Source organism: Mustelus asterias, chromosome 14 (genome assembly GCF_964213995.1).
Source record: "Mustelus asterias chromosome 14, sMusAst1.hap1.1, whole genome shotgun sequence".
Taxonomy (NCBI): Eukaryota; Metazoa; Chordata; class Chondrichthyes; order Carcharhiniformes; family Triakidae; genus Mustelus; species Mustelus asterias.
In genome coordinates, this window is record NC_135814.1 from 80,418,460 (window position 1) to 80,440,425 (window position 21,966).

General features: G+C 42.8%; 1 protein-coding gene across 1 annotated transcript in view; it reads right to left on the reverse strand.

Annotated features, from left to right (window-relative positions):
- LOC144503790 (collagen alpha-3(VI) chain-like) overlaps positions 1–21,966 on the reverse strand; it is a 253,899-nt gene that overhangs the window by 194,719 nt on the left and 37,214 nt on the right. Inside the window, exon 3 of the mRNA XM_078228676.1 lies at positions 571–1,155. Coding sequence (XP_078084802.1) covers positions 571–1,155 — 585 coding nt within the window. The remainder of the gene's footprint in view (positions 1–570; positions 1,156–21,966) is intronic.

Below are 21,966 nucleotides of genomic sequence, written 5' to 3' on the forward strand. Positions count from 1 at the left end.
TCAGAGAAAAAGCCACCCCCAAGTCAGAGGCCAGACCAGCCACAGGTCAGAAATCAGACCTCGCTGCTCCTGTGGCCTACTCCAGAATATTCCAGAATGTTCCCCACCTAACTGCAGACTGGTTAATCTGGCTGATTTCCAGATGGGGAACCTGTTAATGACAAAGCATGCACACTGGACTTAAAATTCCACAGCATGCAGCAAAAGCTAGATTCGCATTAGAAACTCTTCCCCTGAAAATGTCAGGCCATTGATCTGACTTTGTGTTTCTAATGGGAAAGCGCACCATCTTGGTGAGTGTGCATGATTGTGCAGCTACTAAAGTTAACAACTGTAAAACAAAGCGCATGTCTGATTTTCCAACATCCATTCTGATATGCAAGGCTTTCAATGAGACAGATATTGATTTCTTTATAATCTGTCCTGTTTTCAAAGAGATATTTATCATGTTTGATTTGAAGTAGTGAAATAAGTCAGCCTCAAAGCATTTTCTAAACTGTAATTGCATTTCAAATCTGTGTCTAATGGTTTTGTGCTCATTGTGCAAGTACATTTGTCAAATTATTTTACCTTCAGTCAGAGGAATTAGTTCTTCAATCATAGACACTGCTCTAACTTTCGATAGTAACACTTGTTGAATCTTCAGCAATTGTTGGAAGTCTTCCAGTTTCAGAACAGAATCAGGATTTGACACTATCTGTTGTAGCTCTGATGTGTCTGCATTCTTGGCTCCGATAGCAATGAGCACTATACCAGCCTGTTTCACTGCATCTGCTGCCTGTCTAACATCATCTCTGGATTTCCCAGCAGTGAAAAGTATCAGGATTTGTGAAGCTCCAGCATCACTCCTGCTCCCTGCAGATGGAGTGAAGACATTCCTTGTGACATAATCCAGTGCAGCACCAGTGTTGAGGGGTCTTCCTGTTTTCAATCGCAGCTGTCTCAGTGCATTCAAAACCCCATTTTTTGTTGAATGACTGTTGAGGCCAAATGCAAGCCAAGGGTGTGAACTGTATTGTACCACTGCAACTTGATCTTTATCGGGTCCAATATCGAGCTCCTGGATTACTTTATGAAGAAAATTACGGACCTGAAGAAATGATCTTCCTATTCCAGGGGAACTATCGATTAGGAAGACGATGTCTCTTTTCCTTGCTGCAAAAAAATCAAGATTAAATAAAAATGAATATTTACATTGGCAAACTAAAGTGGTCATTAAGAAAAATATTTTTTTATTTCTCTTTTCTCATAGCATACAGATACAAAAGATTAAAACGATAAAAGTTAGAATTGTACATCACATTAATCATCAGTGCCGTTGACAGAAATATAAAAGAAACAATATTACAAAGGCACTTTTAGTTTACAGAATCAAGTTACATATCAGTCCAATATTGATATGGTAGATAAACAGGAATTTGATAATGGTAACTGGTCTGTATAAAAGTTGCTTCCATCATAGGGTCCCAGTGAAAAATGACTATGGAAAATACATGGGAAAGCACAGTAAAAAAATTGATGTTGAGTAAATAAATACAAATGAGAGTTAACAATAAATAAGGGCAAGCAAACATAGTAAGAGATAAAGAAAAGAAAGGACATTCAAATGAACAATATTCCCATTATCCGATCTCCTGTTTTATATGGCAAGGGAAATGACCCAGAGTGCGATTTAAAACATCACGGGCTGAAATTCTCCAACCATGCCTGCAGTTGGGATTCTCCAGTCCCGCTGCAGTGAACGGAGATATGGCTGAGCGCCACATTCACCATTCTCACTGGCAGGGTGGCGAACAGCTGGAGAATTCTGACATACAGTTTACTAAGTCAGAGGGAGATTTAGCACTCGCCAATTTTAAGTTGTATTTTTGGGTGGCTCAACAAAAATCTATGAAAGCTTGGTTGACAGACAGAGTGTAGATGCAGTGGCTGAACCTGGAGGAACTTGCATATCAACTTCTATTAACAGCATTGCCATTCATGGGTAATAGCATCAGGTACTACAGAATGAGTGAATGGACGAGATTGACTATCAATATTTGGAAAGACATTCAGAAATCATTTGATTTACCCAGCTCAATCTTGCCTCTGACAACTATTGGGTCTATAAAAAATTTCATATCCTCCATGCATGAGAAGGGCTTTAAGAAATGGTCTGAATATAGTCTGACTTTCCTTCACCACCACTCTAAAATCATTTGAGCAGATCAGAGGGGAATTTGGCCTTCCAAATACTGACTTTTTAGATCCCTACAGATAAGACATTTTCTTTTAAAACACGAAGATGTGGCAAATTTACACTTCAATCAGCGAAGATTGGTAGTATGCGAGATTTCCGCCCCTCATTCGGGGGTAAGTCCTGCCTTAGAGATCTGCCAGCCAATCTGATTCATAGAAACCCTACAATGTAGAAGGAGGCCATTCAGCCCATCGAGTCTACACCGACCACAATCCCACCCAGGCCCTACCCCCATATCCCTACATATTTACCCGCTAATCCCTCTAACCTACCCATCTCAAGACACTAAGGGGCAATTTTAGCATGGCCAATCAACCTAACCCGCACATCTTTGGACTGTGGGAGGAAACCGGAGCACCCGGAGGAAACCCACGCAGACACGAGGAGAATGTGCAAACTCCACACAGACAGTGACCCAAGCCGGGAATCGAACCCAGGTCCCTGGAGCTGTGAAGCAGCAGTGCTAACCACTGTGCTACCATGCCGCCCTGATTGGCAGGCAGCTCTCCAGTCCCTGCAGCACTAAGATTAATTTCTGAGAACCACAGACCCAAATAATTGGCTTTGATTGCTCCAGCATAAAATCGCTGCAAGGTCAGGTGGGGAGGAGCCCAGAGAGAATCCCGTGCTGGCCTTTGACAAAGTTCTCATGGCAGACTGGTGCAGAAGGTGAAGTCGCATGGGATCAGAGGTGAGCTGGCAAGGTGGATACAAAACTGGCTTGGTCAAAGAAGACCGAGGGTAGCAGTGGAAGGGTGCGTTTCTGAATGGAGGGCTGCGACAAGTGGCGTTCCTCGGGGATCAGTGCTGGGACCTTTGCTGTTTGTAATATATATAAATGATTTGGAGGAAAATGTCACTGGTTTGATTAGTAAGTTTGCAGACGACGCAAAGGTTGGTGGATTTGCGGATAGTGATGAGGACCATCAGAGGATACAGCAGAATATAGATCAGTTGGAGACTTGGGCGGAGAGATGGCAGATCGAGTTTAATCCAGACAAATGTGAGGTAATGCATTTTGGAAAGTCTAATACAGATAGGAAATATACAGTAAATGGCAGAACCCTTAAGAGTATTGATAGGCAAAGGGATCTGGATGTACAGGTACACAGGTCACTGAAAGTGGCAATGCAGGTGGAGAAGGTGGTCAAGAAGGCATGCGACATGCTTGCCTTCAACGGCCGGGACATTGAGTTTAAAAATTGGCAAGTCACGTTGCAGCTTTATAGAACCTTAGTTAGGCCGCATTTGGAATATGGTGTTCAATTCTGGTCACCACACTACCAAAAGGATGTGAGGCTTTAGAGAGGGTACAGAAAAGATTTACCAGGATGTTGCCTGGTATGGAGGGCATTAGCTATGAGGAGAGGTTGGAGAAACTTGATTTGTTCTCACTGGAACGATGGAGGTTGAGGGGTGACCTGATAGAAGTCTACAAGATTATGAGAGGCATGGACAGAGTGGATAGTCAGAAGCTTTTTCCCAGGGTGGAAGAGTCAATTACTAGGGGGCACAGGTTTAAGGTGGGAGGGGCAAGGTTTAAAGGAGATGTACGAGGCAGATTTTTTACACAGAGAGTAGTGGGTGCCTGGAACTTGCTGCCGGGGGAGGTAGTGAAAGTAGATACGATGGTGACTTTTAAGGGCGTCTGGACAAATACATGAATAGGATGGGAATGGAGGGATATGGTCCCTGGAAGGGTAGGGGGTTTTAGTTAAGTCAGGCAGCATGGTCAGTGCAGGCTTGGAGGGCCAAAGGGCCTGTTCCTGTGCTGTAATTTTCTTTGTTCTTTGTTTGAAATCTCATGCTTCCCCTATCTAAAAGCTGACCAGAGGAGTGTAACTTTTTGGTCATCATCTTATTGAAGGGCAAACCAGGCCTGAAGGCCCAAATGTGCCTATTCCTACACCCATCTCTTATATTCTCACTCACCATCACCTTTGGCCCTCTTTATACCAAAATATTTCTGCAATTACCGATCTGCTCAACCACAGCCTCTCCTTCACCTTCAATGGTCTAGTCCCTGATGTTGATCATTCCTCCTTCATTTTCACCTTCTTAAGTCCAGGAAGCATATACTTATTGGATATGATGGACAATGGATTTAGTATTCGATGCTGTTTCTGACTGAACGACATAAAGAATTATCATCTATCAAAAAGCTCAATATTACAGGATCATTCCAGATGGAAAAACTTCTTTTAACACTGTAAACCATCTTCGGAAACTCTTCTTCCCTGTCTCCTCCACCCTCACCTCTGCCAACAAGTGCAAGGATGTTTCAGCCTTCTTTCTAATTAAGAGTGAGATTGTCCAATCAGCAGCTTCTGTCACTTCCTAGCCCATTGGGCCAATCTTCACCTTAAGGTTCCCCTTTGCCCAGAACTTACATCATTCTTTAGTTTCACCCCTTCCTTCCCTCATGCGCTCTCTGAGCTCACCCTGTCTCAGAAATGCAGCCCCTGATCACACAACCCTATACTGAAAATCTAAACTTTCTTTATCTTATGATGGGCCTTGACAGGGTAGACAGGAAAGTCATGTTTCCCCTAGCTGAGGTGGCAATTACCAGGGGCATAGATTTAAGATGATTGATAGAAGGATTAGAGGGGATATGAGGAAAAACATTCTCACCCAGAGCGTGGTGAGCATCTGGAATTCACTGCCTAAGTTGGTGGTTGAGGTTGAAATGCTCAACATTTTAAAAGGTACCTGGATAGAGTCATAGAGGTTTACAGCATGGAAACAGGCCCTTCGGCCCAACTTGTTCATGCCGCCCTTTTTTTTAAACCCCTAAGCTAGTCTCAATTGCCCGCATTTGGCCCATATCCCTCTATACCCATCTTACCCATGTAACTGTCTAAATGCTTTTTAAAAGACAAAAGTGTATCCACCTCTACTACTCCCACTGGCAGCTTGTTCCAGACACTTACCACCCTCTGTATGAAAACATTGCCCGTCTGGATACTTTTGTATCTCTCCCCTCTCACCTTAAACCTATGCCCTCTAGTTTTAGACTCCCCTACTTTTGGGAAAAGATATGTAATGCTGTAACCTGCAAGGCTACAGGTCAGGTGCTGAAAAGTGGGATTAAAATAAGTGGCTAGTTTCTTCCTGCACCATAACTTTTCTATGGTTTATGTATGGAATGTGGGCATCATTGGCTGGGTCAGCATTTATTGTCCATTCTTAATTGCCCTTCCTAGGCCATTTCAGAGGGAATTTAAGGGTCAACCACATTGCTGCGAGTCTGGAGTCACATGTTGGCAAGAGCAAAGTACAAAGAACAATACAGCACAGGAACAGGCCCTTCGGCCCTCCAAGCCCGCGCCGCTCCCTGGTCCAAACTAGACCATTCTTTTGTATCCCTCCATTCCCACTCCGTTCATATGGCTATCTCGATAAGTCTTAAAGGCAAGTAAGGATGGCAAATTTCCTTCCGTATTCAGTGCTAGTCCTTATTTCCTCTTCCTCCAACTTTTGCAACTTTCATTTCTATCATTGTTTTTCCCTCTCAAGTGTAGAGAGGACCGTGGTCCTAGTGTAGAAGGGAATTTCAAATCAGCTAGTGAGATTCACAAATAGATGGTCTTTTTAGGAGACAGGATAGCGAGAAGGGGCGGCACGGTAGCACAGTGGTTAGCACTGCTGCTTCACAGCTCCAGGGTCCCGGGTTCGATTCCCGGCTCGGGTCACTGTCTGTGTGGAGTTTGCACATTCTCCTTGTGTCTGCGTGGGTTTCCTCCGGGTGCTCCGGTTTCCTCCCACAGTCCAAAGATGTGCGGGTTAGGTTGATTGGCCAGGTTAAAAATTGCCCCTTAGAGTCCTGAGATGTGTAGGTTAGAGGGATTAGCAGGTAAATATGTGGGGGTAGGGCCTGGGTGGGATTGTGGTCGGTGCAGACTCGATGGGCCGAATGGCCTCCTTCTGCACTGTAGGGTTTCTATGATTTCTATGAGCTTCCAATTACACAACTGAACTATCAATAAACCGTATTTTTCCACTTCGTAACATCTCTCAACTCAACTCCTACTTCAGCTTATCTGCTGCTGAAATCTTCATTCATGTCTTTGTTACCTCTAGATTTGACTATTCCAATGTACTCCTGGCTGCTCTTCCATGTTCCACTCTCCAAAACTAGAGGTGATCTAAAACTCTACTGCCCATGCCCACCTCACACTAAATGTCATTCATTCATCACTGCCGTGCTAGCTGACCTACATTGATCCCCAGTTAAGCAATACCTCAATTTTAAAGATCTCAAACTTGTCTTCAAATCCCATAATGATCTCACCCCTCCCGATTGGTATTCTGTAATCTCTGTCATCTCTTTCCACTCCAAGATATAAATGCTCCTCTAATTTGGGCCTCCTTAACATGCATGAGATTAATCACTAGATTACTGGAGGTCATGGCTCCAGCTACCATGGTCCTAGTGTAGAAGGGAATTTCAAATCAGCGAGTGAGATTCACAAACAGATGTAGTCTTTTTAGGATTCAGGATAGCGAGAAGAGGTTAAATTATTCTTTATAACAAGTTAGTATGGACAGTTTGCTCAAATGTGAATGCAGTCACAATATTAAAACAAATGAATATGATTTTAAAGTATATATATCAAAGTATTGAATGTATTTTAATATATAAAAGTATAAATTAATATTGTTCGCCTCAGTCAAAAAGAGCAAATGCTGCAAAGTGGAATGATAAGGTCAGAAGGTTAGAGCTACAAGCTGAGAATCCATTAGTTAGCAAAAGTATGTATTAGAAAGTTTCAAATTTTCCGGACAAATGTTGTAACTTTATAGCGGCATACAGTTTAAAAAAAAAGTTTATTTATTAGTCACAAGTAAGGCTTACATTAACACTGCAATGAAGCTACTGTGAAATTTCCCTAGTCGCCACACTCCGGTGCCTGTTCAGGTCAATGCACCTAACCAGCACGTGTTTCAGAATGTGGGAGCACCCGGAGGAAACCCACGCAGACACAGGGAGAACGTGCAAACTCCACACAGACAGTGACCCAAGCTGGGAATCGAACCCAGGTCCCTGGCGCTGTGAGGCAGCAGTGCTAACCACTGTGCCACCGTGCCGCCCACTGTCCAAACATAAGCCTACATTGTCCAGACATAAGATAATGCATTCCTAGGGCCCAGGAATCACGTATCTTTCTGCCTTGGCAATGTGCCTGTGGGAAAGGTTCATCTATGGAAAGCATCCATAATTACATAGCAACCAGGAAATGGGTTTAGTCAAGATGGGAGGATGTCCAAATTGAATGGACTAATGAGATATCATTATACTGAGTGGCAGATTGCAGCTGACTGAAGTACCTTGTCAAAAAACTGTACTGATATGTGAACACCAAATAAGAACATAAGAACAAGGAGCAGGAGTTTGCCATCTGGCCCCTCGAGCCTGCTCCACCATCCAATAAGATCATGGCTGATCTTTTCGTGGACTCAGCTCCACTTACCCGCCCGCTCACTATAACCCTTAATTCCTTTACTGTTCAAGAATTTATCTATCCTTGCCTTAAAAACATTCAATGAGGTAGCCTCAACTGTTTCATTGGGCAGGGAATTCCACAGATTCACAACCCTTTGTGTGAAGAAGTTCCTCCTTAACTCAGTCCTAAATCTGCTCCCCCTTATTTTGAGGCCATGCCCCAGTTCTAGTTTCATCCGCCAGTGGAAACAACTTTCCTGCTTCTACCTTATCTATTCCCTTCATAATCTTATATGTTTCTATAAGATCTCCCCTCATTCTTCTGAATTCCAATGAGTAGAGCCCTAGTCTACTCAGTCTCTCCTCATAAGCCAACCCTCTCAACTCCAGAATCAACCTAGTGAATCTCCTCTGCACCCCCTCCAGTGCCAATATATCCTTTCTCAAGTAAGGAGACCAAAACTGTGCACAGTACTCCAGGTGTGGCCTCACCAGCAACCTATACAGCTGCAACATAACCTCGCTGTTTTTAAACTCCATCCCTTTGGCAATGAAGGACAAAATTCCATTTGCCTTCTTAATTACCTGCTGCACCTGCAAACCAACACCTTGTGTTTCTTGCACAAGGACACCCAGGTCCCTTTGCACAGCAGCATGCTGCAATTTTTTACCATTTAAAAGTAGTCCATTTTGCTGTTATTCCTACCAAAATGGACGACCTCACATTTACCAACATTGTAATCCATCTGCCAGACCCTCGCCCACTCACTTAGACAATCTATATCCCTTTGCAGACTTTCAGCATCGTTTGCACACTTCGCTCTGCCACTCATCTTAATGTCATCCACGAATTTTGACACACTACACTTGGTCCCCAACTCCAAATCATCAATGTAAATTGTAAACAATTGCGGTCCCAACACTGATCCCTGAGACACACCACTAGTCACTGATCGCCAACCAGAAAAACACCCATTTACCCCCACTCTTTGTTTTCTGTTAGTTAACCAATCCTCTATCCATGTTAATCCATTACCCGTAACACTGTGCACCTTTATCTTATGCAGCAATCTTTGGTGCGGCACCTTGTCGAATGCCTTCTGGAAATCCAGATACACCACATCCACAGGTTCCCCATTGTCCACTGCACATGTAATATTCTCAAAGAATTCCAACAAATTAGTCAAACATGACCCGCCCTTCATGAACCCATGCTGTGTCTTACCAATGGGACAATTTATATTCAGATGTCTCACTATTTCTTCCTTGATGATAGATTCAAACATTTTCCCTACTACAGAAGTTAAGCTAACTGGCCTATAGTTACCCGCCTTTTGTCTACCTCCTTTTTTAAACAATGGCGTCACATTTGCTGTTTTCCAATCTGCAGGAACCACCCCAGAGTCCAGTGAATTTTGGTAAATTACCACTAGTGCATTTGCTATTTCCCCTGCCATCTCTTTTAGTAAGAGTTTTAACAACACCAGGTTAAATCTGTGTTTACCCCAGTCCAACGCCGGCATCTCCACAACATCTCTTTCAGTACCCTGGGATGCATTCCATCAGGGCCAGGAGACTTGTCTACCTTTAGCCCCATTAGCTTGCCCAACACTAACTCTTTTGTGATAATGATAGTTTCTAGGTCCTCACCTGCCATAGCCTTCCTGTCATCAATTTTTACATGTTATTTGTGTCTTCCACTGTGAAGACTGACACAAAATACCTGTTCAATGCCGCAGCCATTTTCTCATTTCCAATTATTACATCCCCCTTCTCATCCTCTAAAGGACCAATGTTTACTTTAGCCTTTCTTTTTCATTTTATGTATTTATCAAAACTTTTGCTGTCTGTTTTTATATTCTGAGCTAGTTTACTCTCATAATCCATCTTACTTTTCCTTATAGCTTTTTTCATGGCTTTTTGTTGACCTTTAAAGATTTCCCAATCCTCTAGTTTCCCACTAATCTTTGCCACTTTGTACGCCTTTTCTTTCAATTTGATACCCTCCTTTATTTCCTTAGATATCTATGGCTGATTATCTCTTTTTCACAGTAAGAAGTCTCACAACACCAGGTTAAAGTCCAACAGGTTTATTTGGTAGCAAAAGCCACTAGCTTTCAGAGCACTGCTCCTTCGTCAGGTGAGTGGGAGTTCTGTTCACAAACAGGGCATATAAAGACACAAACTCAATTTACAAAATAATGGTTGGAATGCGAGTCTTTACAGGTGGTGTCACTTTAACCTGGTGTTGTGAGACTTCTTACTGTGTTTACCCCAGTCCAACGCCGGCATCTCCACATCATTTCTCTTTTTCAACATTCCTTCCTTATCACTGGTATATGCTTTTGCTGAGCACTGTGAAAGATCGCTTTGAAAGTCCTCCACTGTTCCTCAATTGTCCCACCATAAAAATTTTGCTCAGAATGAAACTGATTCTGAGCTAATGAAGAGGCATATTTCAAAAAAAGGTACAATCAGTATTTTAACTGAGTGCCTCAAATCTTTGGAGAGGTTTTGCAACTCTGAACCTGAGCTGTCAAACTCTTTGAGGGTCTCTGTAATGGCTGTACGTTCATGTTTTGTTTGTCCTGTATGATTTTTGCGTTTTTAAATAAATTGTGTTAGGTCTTTTGAACAGAGACTTTGCCTTTTGCAAGTTTTTTGAATAGAGTCTAAGTTTTTAAACATTTTTAAAATACTTTTCCAATTCAATCAAATCAAGTCCAATTCAGAGTCTCAACAAGTTGAGACATTTCCGATCCAAGCTGACAAGACAGGGCAAGCGACCATTTACCCTGTCTTGGGCCTAATCTACATGAGCCAAGCTGATTGGAGTAGGCGGAGGTTTCCTCCTCCAAGGCTTGATCTCATTTGCATCTTAGCCAAAAGGCCGAGATGCCGCTTTTAAAAATTGCTTCATATGAAAATGAAGCTTAAATGCAACCCAATGACCTCAACCAAGTGCAGCATCAGCAGACCACACTTGACCTTAGCCAAAAGGCCGAGAAACATAGCCAAAAGGCGTTATTTTTTTTTGTATTTTTATTCCAATTCAATCAAATCAAGTCCAATTCAGAGTCTCAACAAGTTGAGACATTTCCGATCCAAGCTGACAAGACAGGGCCCTCACATCTGTCTTGGGCCTGATCTACATGAGCCAAGCTGATTGGAGGAGGGGGAGGTTTCCTCCTCCAAGGCTTGATCTCATTTGCATCTTAGCCAAAAGGCCGAGATGCCGCTTTTAAAAATTGCTTCATATGAACATGAAGCTTAAATGTAACCCAATGGCCTCAACCAAGTGCAGCATCCTCTTCATACTACAATCGCTTCTCGGCCTTTTGGCCGGGTGCTCCGGTTTCCTCCCACAGTCCAAAGATGTGTGGGTTAGGTTGATTGGCCAGGTTAAAAATTGCCCCTGAGATTCGTAGGTTAGCGGGTAAATATGTGGGGGTAGGGCCTGGGTGGGATTGTGGTCGGTGCAGACTCGATGGGCCGAATGGCCTCCTTCTGCACTGTAGGGTTTCTATGTAGTATGGATTGGATGCTGCACTTGGTTGAGGTCATTAAGTTACATTGAAGCTTCATATGTTTCATATGAAGCAATTTTTAAAAGCGGTATCTCGGCCTTTTGGCTAAGATGCAAATGAGCTCAAGTCTTGGAGGAGGAATTGCTTTCCCTCCTCCAATCAGCTTGGCTCATGTAGATCAGGCCCAGGACAGGGTGATTTGGTCGCTCGCCCTGTCTTGCCAGCCTGGATCGGAAATGTCTCAACTTGTTGAGACTCTGAATTGGACTTGATTTGATTGAATTGGAAAAGTATTAAAAAAATCCTCTTCATACTACACTTGATCTTAACCAAAAGGCCGAGAACCAAAAGGCGTTTTTTAAAATACTTTTCCAATTCAATCAAATCAAATCCAATTCAGAGTCTCAACAAGTTGAGACATTTCAGATCCAGGCTGACAAGACAGGGCGAGCGACCAAATCACCCTGTCCTGGGCCTGATCTACATGAGCCAAGCTGATTTGAAGAAGGGGGAGGATCCTCCTCCAAGACTTGAGCTCATTTGCATCTTAGCCAAAAGGCCGAGATGCTGCTTTTAAAAATTGCTTCATATGAAACATATGAAGCTTCAATGTAACCTAATGACCTCAACCAAGTGCAGCATCCAATCCATACTACACTTGATCTTAGCCAAAAGGCCGAGAACCAAAAGGCGTTATTAGACATAAATTGGCCACCTTTTAAAATTCCCCATAACAGTAGTGTTCCAGATGTCTCCTCTCCACCTCGCTATCCTCCTTTAAAATGCTCCTTGCTTCTTTGACCAATCATTTGATCAACTGCTCTAATATGTGGCTTTGAATCACACTTTTGTATAATATTATTTTGTATAATAAGCACCTTGAGAGATTTTGCTATCTTAAAGTTGTTATACAAATAAATCTTATTAAAAATCTTATGCTCTTGTGTACTTCTTGTCTCTAAAGTTTTAACATAGATTCTAACTAAGAGGTCACAGTTATCGGGCGGGGATTCTCCCATCTCACTGCAGTGAACGGAGGTTTGGCTGAGTGCCAAATTCTCCGGCCGTAATTCTCTGGTCTCGCATGCCCCGATGCCAGTGAGAATGGAGAATTTGGTGCTCAGCTAAATCTACGTTCACAGCAGCCAGACTGGACGATCCCAGCCACAGGCGAGGTTGGAGAATCCAATCCAGCCCTCCGTTCTCACTGGCAGCGGCAGTGGGATGCGAACAACCTGAGAATTGGATCGATCATAAAAGTGCAATGCCTTTTTCAGTGGGATTCTTTTTAACTATCATTTTTTTCTCAGCAATTAAAATAAGGGGAGGAACTCATTTGCCTGCACAGCTTTAACTGATGCTACACGGACTACATTCATTCCCTGGGGGCCAGGGCAGTCATGATGTGGAGATGCCGGCGTTGGACTGGGGTAAACACAGTAAGAAGTTTAACAACACCAGGTTAAAGTCCAACAGGTTTATTTGGTAGCAAAAGCCACACAAGCTTTCGGAGCTCTAAGCCCCTTCTTCAGGCCAGGGCAGTGCACAGCGTTCCTCAGTGATACCAATGGAGAATGACACATGACCTATGGAAGGTCTGCAGAGCGCTTTTGGAAGTTGGTTTTTGCTAACGTCCAAATCATTGGTTTAAACATCATTTAATATATCACAATAACATAAATATATTCACCACTGCCATTCTTTGTGGATTTTAATGACTGGTTAAAGTTTTTAATTGATGGCCTCATCAAAGTCTTAAACTTATTTTTGCCTAAGTTTGTTAAAATGAACGATCGGCTCAAAAATTCGGAGGAATAGCAATCACCGTCGGATTGTTGGTCTACTTCTGTTTTTTCCACATTTCTGACTGGGACTTCAGATCCTGACTTCTTCAGAAATGTAGAGTTGTATCTTCAATCCAACTGCTTCTTCGTCATGCTGAATCATAAGGAGAAGACAAGCTTCACCCCCTTTTTACACACTAGCTGCCATGTACCAGTAAGTGTTCACTAACACACTGAAAATCTGGAACATTTGAACAGCTTCACAGTCTGTTAGTGAATGAGTGTATGGGTGCACGGATGGATGTGCAGGTGTGCACATGGTGGGCGAGTGAAATGAGTGGATAAGTAGATAGATGGGTATGAGAAGTTGGCAGGTGGGTACAGTGGCAGCTGGGCAGAGTGACAACTATGTTGGGCAGTAGGTGGGGCAAGTGGTGGGTAAGGTGGCAGTAGGACAAGGTGGGTAGGTGCATCAGTCAGTTCGGGGATAGTTAGGCTGGTGGGGGGGGAGGATGGTAGGTGGGTCAGGGAGGGTTGTCAGGTCAGGGGCTAGTCAGGCTGGATTGGCTCAGGGGGAGTCAGGGGATCAGGCAGGCGGTGGGGTGGTGGAGGCTAGTCAGTTCCAGTCACAGAGAATCAGGCAGGTTTCAGGTGCAGGCAGTTGTTAGACTAGGTTTTATTCTGTCAAACATTACATGGGTAACTATCCAGGCAAGCGATTTCTGACTCTAACTCAGAGTTGGAGACTCTGAGTTTGAGTCAGGTGCCATGGAGCAGGGGAATTGCCTGTTGGAAGTTCAAACTTCCTGGGCAATTCCCACGGAGTTTGTGCACTGAGACTGCCAACAATCTTGAAGATCTGGGCCATGGCTCTAACATCTGAACATGTGCGGTATGAGAATACTGAGTGTAGCAACGCATTGAGTAACTTAACTCTTGGAGTATTTTTTCTTTAGATTTTTTACAGTTTCTGTTAAGGCATTACCCAAAATTCAGTGAAGTGTATGTGTGTGTTTTGTGTAAGTGCGTGAGAGTATGTGTTTGATTGTGTGTGAGCATTTGTGTGAGTGTGTGAGTGTGTTTGTGTGTGTTTGAGCGTGTTTGTGCGAGTGTGTGTTTATGTGTATATGTTTGTGTGTGTGTGTGTGTGCATGTGTGTGAGTTAGTGTGTTAGTGTTTGTGTGAGTGTGTTTGTGTGAGTGTTTGTGTGAGAGTGTTTGTGAGAGTGTGTTTGTGTGTGTACGTTTGCATGTGTTTGTGTGCATTTGTGTTTGTGTGTGTTTGTGAGTGTTTGAGTTTGTGTGTGTGTGTATGTTTGTGAGTTGTGCGTGTTGTGTGTGTGTGTATGTTTGTTTGTGTGTGTTTATGTGAGAGTGTGTTTGTGTGTGTTTGTACGTGTGTGTGTGTGTTTGTGAGTATGCGTGCATTTATGCATCGTGTGTTTCTGTGTGTGTGCATGTGCGTGTGTTTGTTCTTGTGAGTGTATGTGTGTATTTGTGTGTGTTTCTGTATGTGTGTGGATCAGGTGCCTGTGCTAATATACCTTTACAAAATGTATTTAGAAGATAGCCTGCATTTTGTTGATCAGAAGAGAAAGAATGTCCTAATGACCATGCTTGTGAGGAAGAATGATGTGGAGATGCCGGCGTTGGACTGGGGTAAGCACAGTAAGAAGTCTCACAACACCAGGTTAAAGTCCAACAGGTTTATTTGGTAGCAAATACCATAAGCTTTCGGAGCGCTGCCCCTTCGTCAGATGGAGTGAAACTGTGGACACACACACACACACACCATCTGACGAAGGGGCAGCGCTCCGAAAGCTTATGGTATTTGCTACCAAATAAACCTGTTGGACTTTAACCTGGTGTTGTGAGACTTCTTACTGTGAGGAAGAATGACAGACACAAAAAGGCACAAGTGAGAAATAGGCAGCTGGCTGAGTGTTTTTCTACAGTATTTTCAGGTGAAATAATAGGAGTGACGAGAAAACAGGAGCAAATTGATGGTAAGGTCGAGGTGGGAAGATTGGACAGGAGCTTGGATTGGATTGATGGGGGTTGGTTAGATAGGTTGAGCACCTAGCTTAAAGGGAAAGTGGTAGTTATACTAATGTGAGTGAAGGTGGGATTAGGAAAGTAGGTTCGAAGACGATCAGATACCGTCGTAGTTCTGAACATTAACGATTCCCAATAGCGATCCGGCGATGTTATTCCCATGACCCGCTGAGCAGCTTCCTGGAAACCAAGCCGAGGAGACCGAATTACCATGAATATTGAATAGTCAGAATCCGATGATGTAATTCTGGCACCAATGCAATTTTAAATGTCAATTGCGATCCACCCACTAGCTTCAGGGTGTATGTCAAAAATTGTGGTGTTTTAGTTCACTCGGGATGTCAAAGTTGCTGTGTCAGCAAGCACTTTTACATGCCACATAGTAGTCTGGAGCTATCAATAATAATGTTAGGGGCGCTAATGTTCTTTCCATCACATGGCTGAGGAACCTCTCCCACTCTTACCACCAGCCTTTTAGCGTGTGTAAGAAGGATTTGCAGGTTGATATTCAACCTGTTGACAGCATTATGAAAACATTCATTCACGGGATGTGAGCGTCACTGGGATGACCAGATTTATTTCCCATCCCTAATTATCCTTGAGGGAAATTTGTTTCCGTGAATCTGCTGTCCTTGCCCTTCTAAGTAATAGAGGTTGTAGGTTTGGAAGTCGAAGGAACCTTGGCAAGTTGCCCTGTAACATCACTTCACCTGGAGTCCAACAGTTGGTTTCAATTTGCTGGGTACAATTTCATTACAAATTGACTCAAATACAATGAAAGATATTGCAAGTGTGAAAAATTCCTTTAAGTTTCAGCTTTGCAACCATACTCCCCCACTGGAACCCAAAGAGTTTGGTTTCCAGGAAGCTGCTCAGCGGGTCATGGGAATAACGCTGCCGGATCGCTATTGGGAATCGTTAATGTTCAGAACTATGACGGTATCTGATCGTCTTCGAACCTCATAACCTGAAAGGGGTGTAGTTTCAGGTTACAATGGACATAATTTCCTATTGTCACATATCACTTTTTGTGAATATTTTAAAATTGAATCTGTCATATATAATGGAAACTTTCAAATTAGATGATAGGCCAAAAATGTTAATGAAAGGAACGTCCACTATTTTCTTCTTAGTAACGGAAATTTCAATATGCAAAATGAAGTTTTAAATAAATTATTAAAACATTAGAAGATTATCTCTTTAACAATAACCTGATTAAATTTATAAATTGCATTATTCTTTATGTCCTTTAAAAAGTTAACGATTGGTTTTGCTTCAAGCCTCAAGGCAAGGGTGCTCAATCTGCATGATTACAATACTGGACTAACAAACCAGCTGTTGAGTTCAAAACACGACGTGGCTAGTACTAGAAACATATGCATGAAAGATGTGGAATTTTAATAAAACCTGGCACTCCTTTCCAGTCTGGTCCACGTATGACTCCAGACTATTATAGACACCTCACAGAAACTAGAAAAGGACAATAAACATTGCCTTTCTGAATCCTTCACATTCCAAGAACAAATTAGAACAAGGCCAAATATTTTATTGCACAGCAATTTGAAACAACTTTCAACTATATGTGTGAATGCTGAGCATTTTCAGTTTGCAGTCTGAGTATGTGCATTTTACAGAAATTCCGAGCAATGCTGTTCATGGCAGAGTTGGACAGGTTTTTGATGGCGAGGTTATGGAGCCAGAGAAGAAAGTGGAGTTGAGTCCAACACCAGGCCAGCCCTGATCTTATTGAATGGCTTAGCCGGCTCCAACATCTGAATGGCCTACTTCTGCTCTTAGGTCCTATGTCCTATCCTATGTTACCATGTGCATTAACAAGAAAATGTGTTGAAAGGGGTATTCTTTCAGGTTATGAGGACTTGTTAGTTTCTACGTTATGTCCAGAAGATTTTGAATGAATCTATCCCTTGAATTTTCAAAGTTTTATTGTCAGCAAGTCTGGAAAGGATTTAAAATTATGAACAAATATGATTAACCACAATACTGTGCTCTGATAAACTCCATTTGAACAATGGAAAATATGACTAAATTATGTAAGGAAACATTATTTACAGAGAATGGATTGATGTTTATTGCTATTAAACATTCAATTAAATAAACACATCTGTGTAATGAACTGTTCAGCTCATTACATCTGTGCTAGCTGATTGAAAGCCAATTAGTCCAACTCCCCTGTTCTTTCCACTAAACTCTTATTTTTCCCCTTAGAGTATTTATATAATCCCCTGTTGAAAGTTACTGTTGAATTGAAATTCATTAACTTTTGAGGTACAAAATCCAGAGCATAAAACTCATTTTGCACCTGAGTCATTTGTCTATCAACTTAAATCAGTGTCCCTCTGGTTCCTGACAACACTGCCACTGGAAGCAGTTTCCCTTTATTTACTCAATCACAACTACTTTTGAGTGCCTTAAATAAATTTCACCTTAACCTTCTCAACTTTAAGAACAACACTAATTTCTTCAGTTTCTTCACATGACTGATGTCCCGCATCCCAGGCAATCATTCTAGCAAATCTCTTCTGCACCCTCTCCGCACCTTGACATCTATCATAGAATCATAGAATCCTACAGCGTAGAAGGAGGCCATTCGGCCCGTCAAGTCTGCACTGACCACAATCCCACCCAGGCCCTATCCCCATGACTAAATGCATTTACCCAAGCTAGTCCACTGACACTAAGGGGCAATTTAGCATGGCCAATCCACCTAACCCACACATCTTTGGATTGTGGGAGGAAACCAGAGCACCTGGAGGAAATCCACACAGGCACGGGGAGAATGTGCAAACTCCACACTGACAGTGACCCAAGTCGGAAATTGAATCCAGGTCCCTGGCACTGTGAGGCAGCAGTGCTAACCACTGTGCCACCATGCTGCTCCATCTATCTTAAAGTATGGTGCCTGGTTGGACATAATGGCCTGGATCTTCATCACTGAGGCAGTTGATGGAAATCAGGAAAATTCCAGACTCGCCTGTCCATCCTGGAGAAAGAGTATTAAAACTTCAAAATGTCTTTATAGTTGACATTTTTATTGCCCAGTCGTAAGAAAGTAGAAACTTATCAATGAATGACTGTTATTTTAAAGCTTTTTTAACATATTCTATTATTACGAAGGTTCATTGCTTCCGCACAGTATATAGCGGTGAAGGGGCATGAATGTACCACTGTTGGAATGCGGGCCATGCCTATCCCTACAATGGAGCTGGCTAGGTCAGGGGCACCAGATGTAGGCTTTTGACCCAAATTAGCCCACACCCTTTAAAAGTATTCTCAAAAATCGGAGAGGAATGGAGTTGGGAATCCTGCAATCGGGACACGGCTGCCATTTTTAAAAGATTCCTGAGTCATCCCGACTCAGGGAAAATCTAGGCAAATATTCCAATTGAGGCCAACCAATGATTTATAAAATCCTACAGCAAATAACTGACTTTTGTACTTAAAGTCTGTATTAATAAAGCCAACAAACCTGTGGTGTTTTTAATAGCCTTATTTACTGTCACAAGCACTGCTGCATCACAGGGCCAGGGACCTGGGTTCAATTCTAGCCTCAGGTGACTGTTTATGTGGAGTGTACATATTCTCCCCATGTCTGCGTGGGTTTCTTCCGGATGCTCTGATTTCCTCCCATACTTCAAAGCTATGTGGGTGAGGTTGATTGGCCATGCCAACTTGACCATTCGTGTCAGGGGGATTAGATGGGTGAATACGTGGGGTTACAGGGATAGGGCCTGGGTGGGATTGTTGTTGGTGCAGGCACGATGGCCAAATGGCCTCCTTCTGCATTTAGAGATTCTATGATTTTAAGACTTGCTCTGCCACCTTTAACATAAGACCCTAGACCTCAGCATTCCTGCCCCCTTTTAAAATTGTACCTTTTAATTTATAGCAGTTCTGCTCATTGTTCCTTCCAAAAACCCATCCTGCATTAAATTTCATCTCACGTTAAGACTATCCATTTTGCCATTTTTCATGTCCTCCTGAAATCTGCTGCTAACCTTTTCACTAATTATTTTTCCGAGATATGTAAGCTTACTTTCAGCTGCAAACATTGAAAAATAGTGGTATTGTCGCTGGACTAGTAATCTAGAAACTCAGGGATCTCTCTAGGTATATAGCTTGTGGTGAAATTTAACTTCAATAAAAATCTGAAATTAAAACTCTAATAAACATGAAACCATTGTTGATTGTTGTAAAATCCCATCTGGTTCACTGATGTCCTTTAGGGATAGAAATCTGCCGTCCTTACCAAGTCTGACCTACATGTGACTCCAAACCCACAGCAATGTGGCTGACTCTTTAATGTCCTCAGGGATGGATGTAAATGCTGGCCCAGCCCGCAACGCCCATGTCCCATGAACGAATATAAATAAAAGAAAAAAATTACGGTCTCAATATGGACATCTGGGGCACACCATTGCGTACTTCATTCCAGTCTGAAAAAAATGGTTCACTACTACTTTCTGCGTTCTCTCTCTTAATCAATTTGGCATCGATCCTTTAATTCCTTGAACTTCCGTTTTTCTAACATTGGCTCACTTAGTAGCAGGCTTGCCTTTGAAGGCCTTTAACAAATTTGTAAATGCTGCCATTTATTAAGCCATGTTTTTCCAAGTGACAATTAATATTATCTGTAAAACCTTTCCCCACTGATTTTCGGCCAACTACTCTTTAGTTACTTTCTCTTTAATTCCATAAGCAAGTGAGAATGTATCCTGGATGACTTTTCTACTCTGAGCTCTGCCAACCTTTTATGTAGCTGTTCTTTATTCTTCACCTATTCACTTTCTCTACTGCCTCTATCTCAAGTATGACAATGGCAATATCCTCTTGTGAAAGCAGATGCAAAACATTAATTTAATCCCTCAGCCATGCCTTCTGAAGGTCTTTTTGGCCCTCAATGGACCTCACCCTGCCTTTGACTATCCTTTTAATATTTATATGCTTATAAAAGACATTAATTGTCCCTTTTCTGTTATCAGTAACCTTTACATGTACAATCTTTCAACCGCTTTTTTTTCTTTTTCGTTCTCCTCTGCACTTTCAGTTTTGCGTTTTTTCTCCATTGAATAATGAATCTAACACTAAGTATAAACTTTCTTGTTCTGTTTCATTTTAATCTCTAAATCTTGAATCAATCCCTGGAGCTCTAGGTTTGGATATCTTTTTTTCTGATTCATGGGAATGTGCCTATACTGTACCCAGATGATCTCTTAGAAGGCTTTCTATTGCTCATTTACTAATTTATCTGTCGATCCTGGTTCCTATCCACCAGATCTCCTTTCAGCTGATCTGAATTTCTCCTCTTCTAGTTGTGTATCTTCACCTTTGATTGTTCCTTGTCCACTTTCATAACTACTCAAAGTCGAATGATATTGGGATCACTTTTGTCCCATATTCTCTGCCACTGATACTTGACCCATTCCATTGCACAGAACTAAATCCAACAATGTTTCCTTCCCAACACCAGCCCCCCCCCCCCCCCCCGACGCCCCCCCCCCCCGCCCCGGCCAGCAAAAAAGTTATTAGGTTTCAGCTGTTGGCCTCACTACATGACATGGCGACTCCTCATCACTGTCAAAATATCAATAGTGGTCTGAAAAAGAGAAAGTTAAACCCTTTGAAGAAACCACAGCTGCCAAACAGGCTTAGAGTCTACATAAACATTGCGGGTAGGAACAATGGAGGTACTTGAGATGCATTCAAGCATGAAGGGGAATTAAAATAACCATAGATGACTGGAGGCTGCGTAAAAATCCATTAGAAACATAGAAAACTACAGCACAAAATAGGCCCTTCGGCCCCACAAGTTGTGCCGAACATATCCCTACCTTTTAGGCCTACCTATAACCCTCCATCCTATTAAGTCCCCTGTACTCATCCAGGAGTCTCTTAAAAGACCCTATTGAGTTTGCCTCCACCACCACTGACAGCAGCTGATTCCACTCGCACACTACCCTCTGTGTGAAAAACTTCCCCCTAACATCTCCCCTGTACCTACCCCTCAGCACCTTAAACCTGTGTCCTCTCGTAGCAGCCATTTCCACCCTGGGAAAAAGCCTCTGAGAGTCCACCCGATCTATGCCTCTCAACATCTTATATACCTCTATTAGGTCTCCTCTCATCCTACGTCTCTCCAAGGAGAAAAGACCGAGCTCCCTCAGCCTATCCTCATAAGGCATGCCACACAATCCAGGCAACATCCTTGTAAATATCCTCTGCACCCTTTCAATCTTTTTCACATCCTTCCTGTAATGAGGTGACCAGAACAGAGCACAGTACTCCAAGTGGGGTCTGACAAGGGTCTTATATAGCTGCATCATTATCCCCGGACTCCTAAACTCAATCCCTCAATTGATAAAGGCCAGCACACCATACGCCTTCTGAACCACCTCCTCCACCTGCGGGGCCGATATTAGAGTCCTATGGACCAGGACCCCAAGATCCTTCCGATCCTCTACAGTACTTAGAGTCTTTCCCTTTATATTGTACTCCTTCATCCCATTTGACCTGCCAAAATGGACCACTACGCATTTATCTGGGTTGAAGTCCATCTGCCACTTGTCCGCCCAGTCTTGCATCCTATCTATGTCCCTCTGTAACTTCTGACATCCCTCCAGACTATCCACAACCCCACCAACCTTCATGTCATTTGCAAACTTACCAACCCATCCCTCCACTTCCTCATCCAGGTCATTTATGAAAATGACAAACAGCAAGGGTCCCAGAACAGATCCCTGGGGCACACCACTGGTGACCGACCTCCGTTTAGAAAAAGACCCATCTATACACACTCTCTGCCTCCTTTGGGCAAGCCAGTTCTGGATCCACAGGGCAGCAGCTCCTTGGATCCCATGCCCTCTCACTTTTTCTAGAAGCCTTGCATGGGGGACCTTAT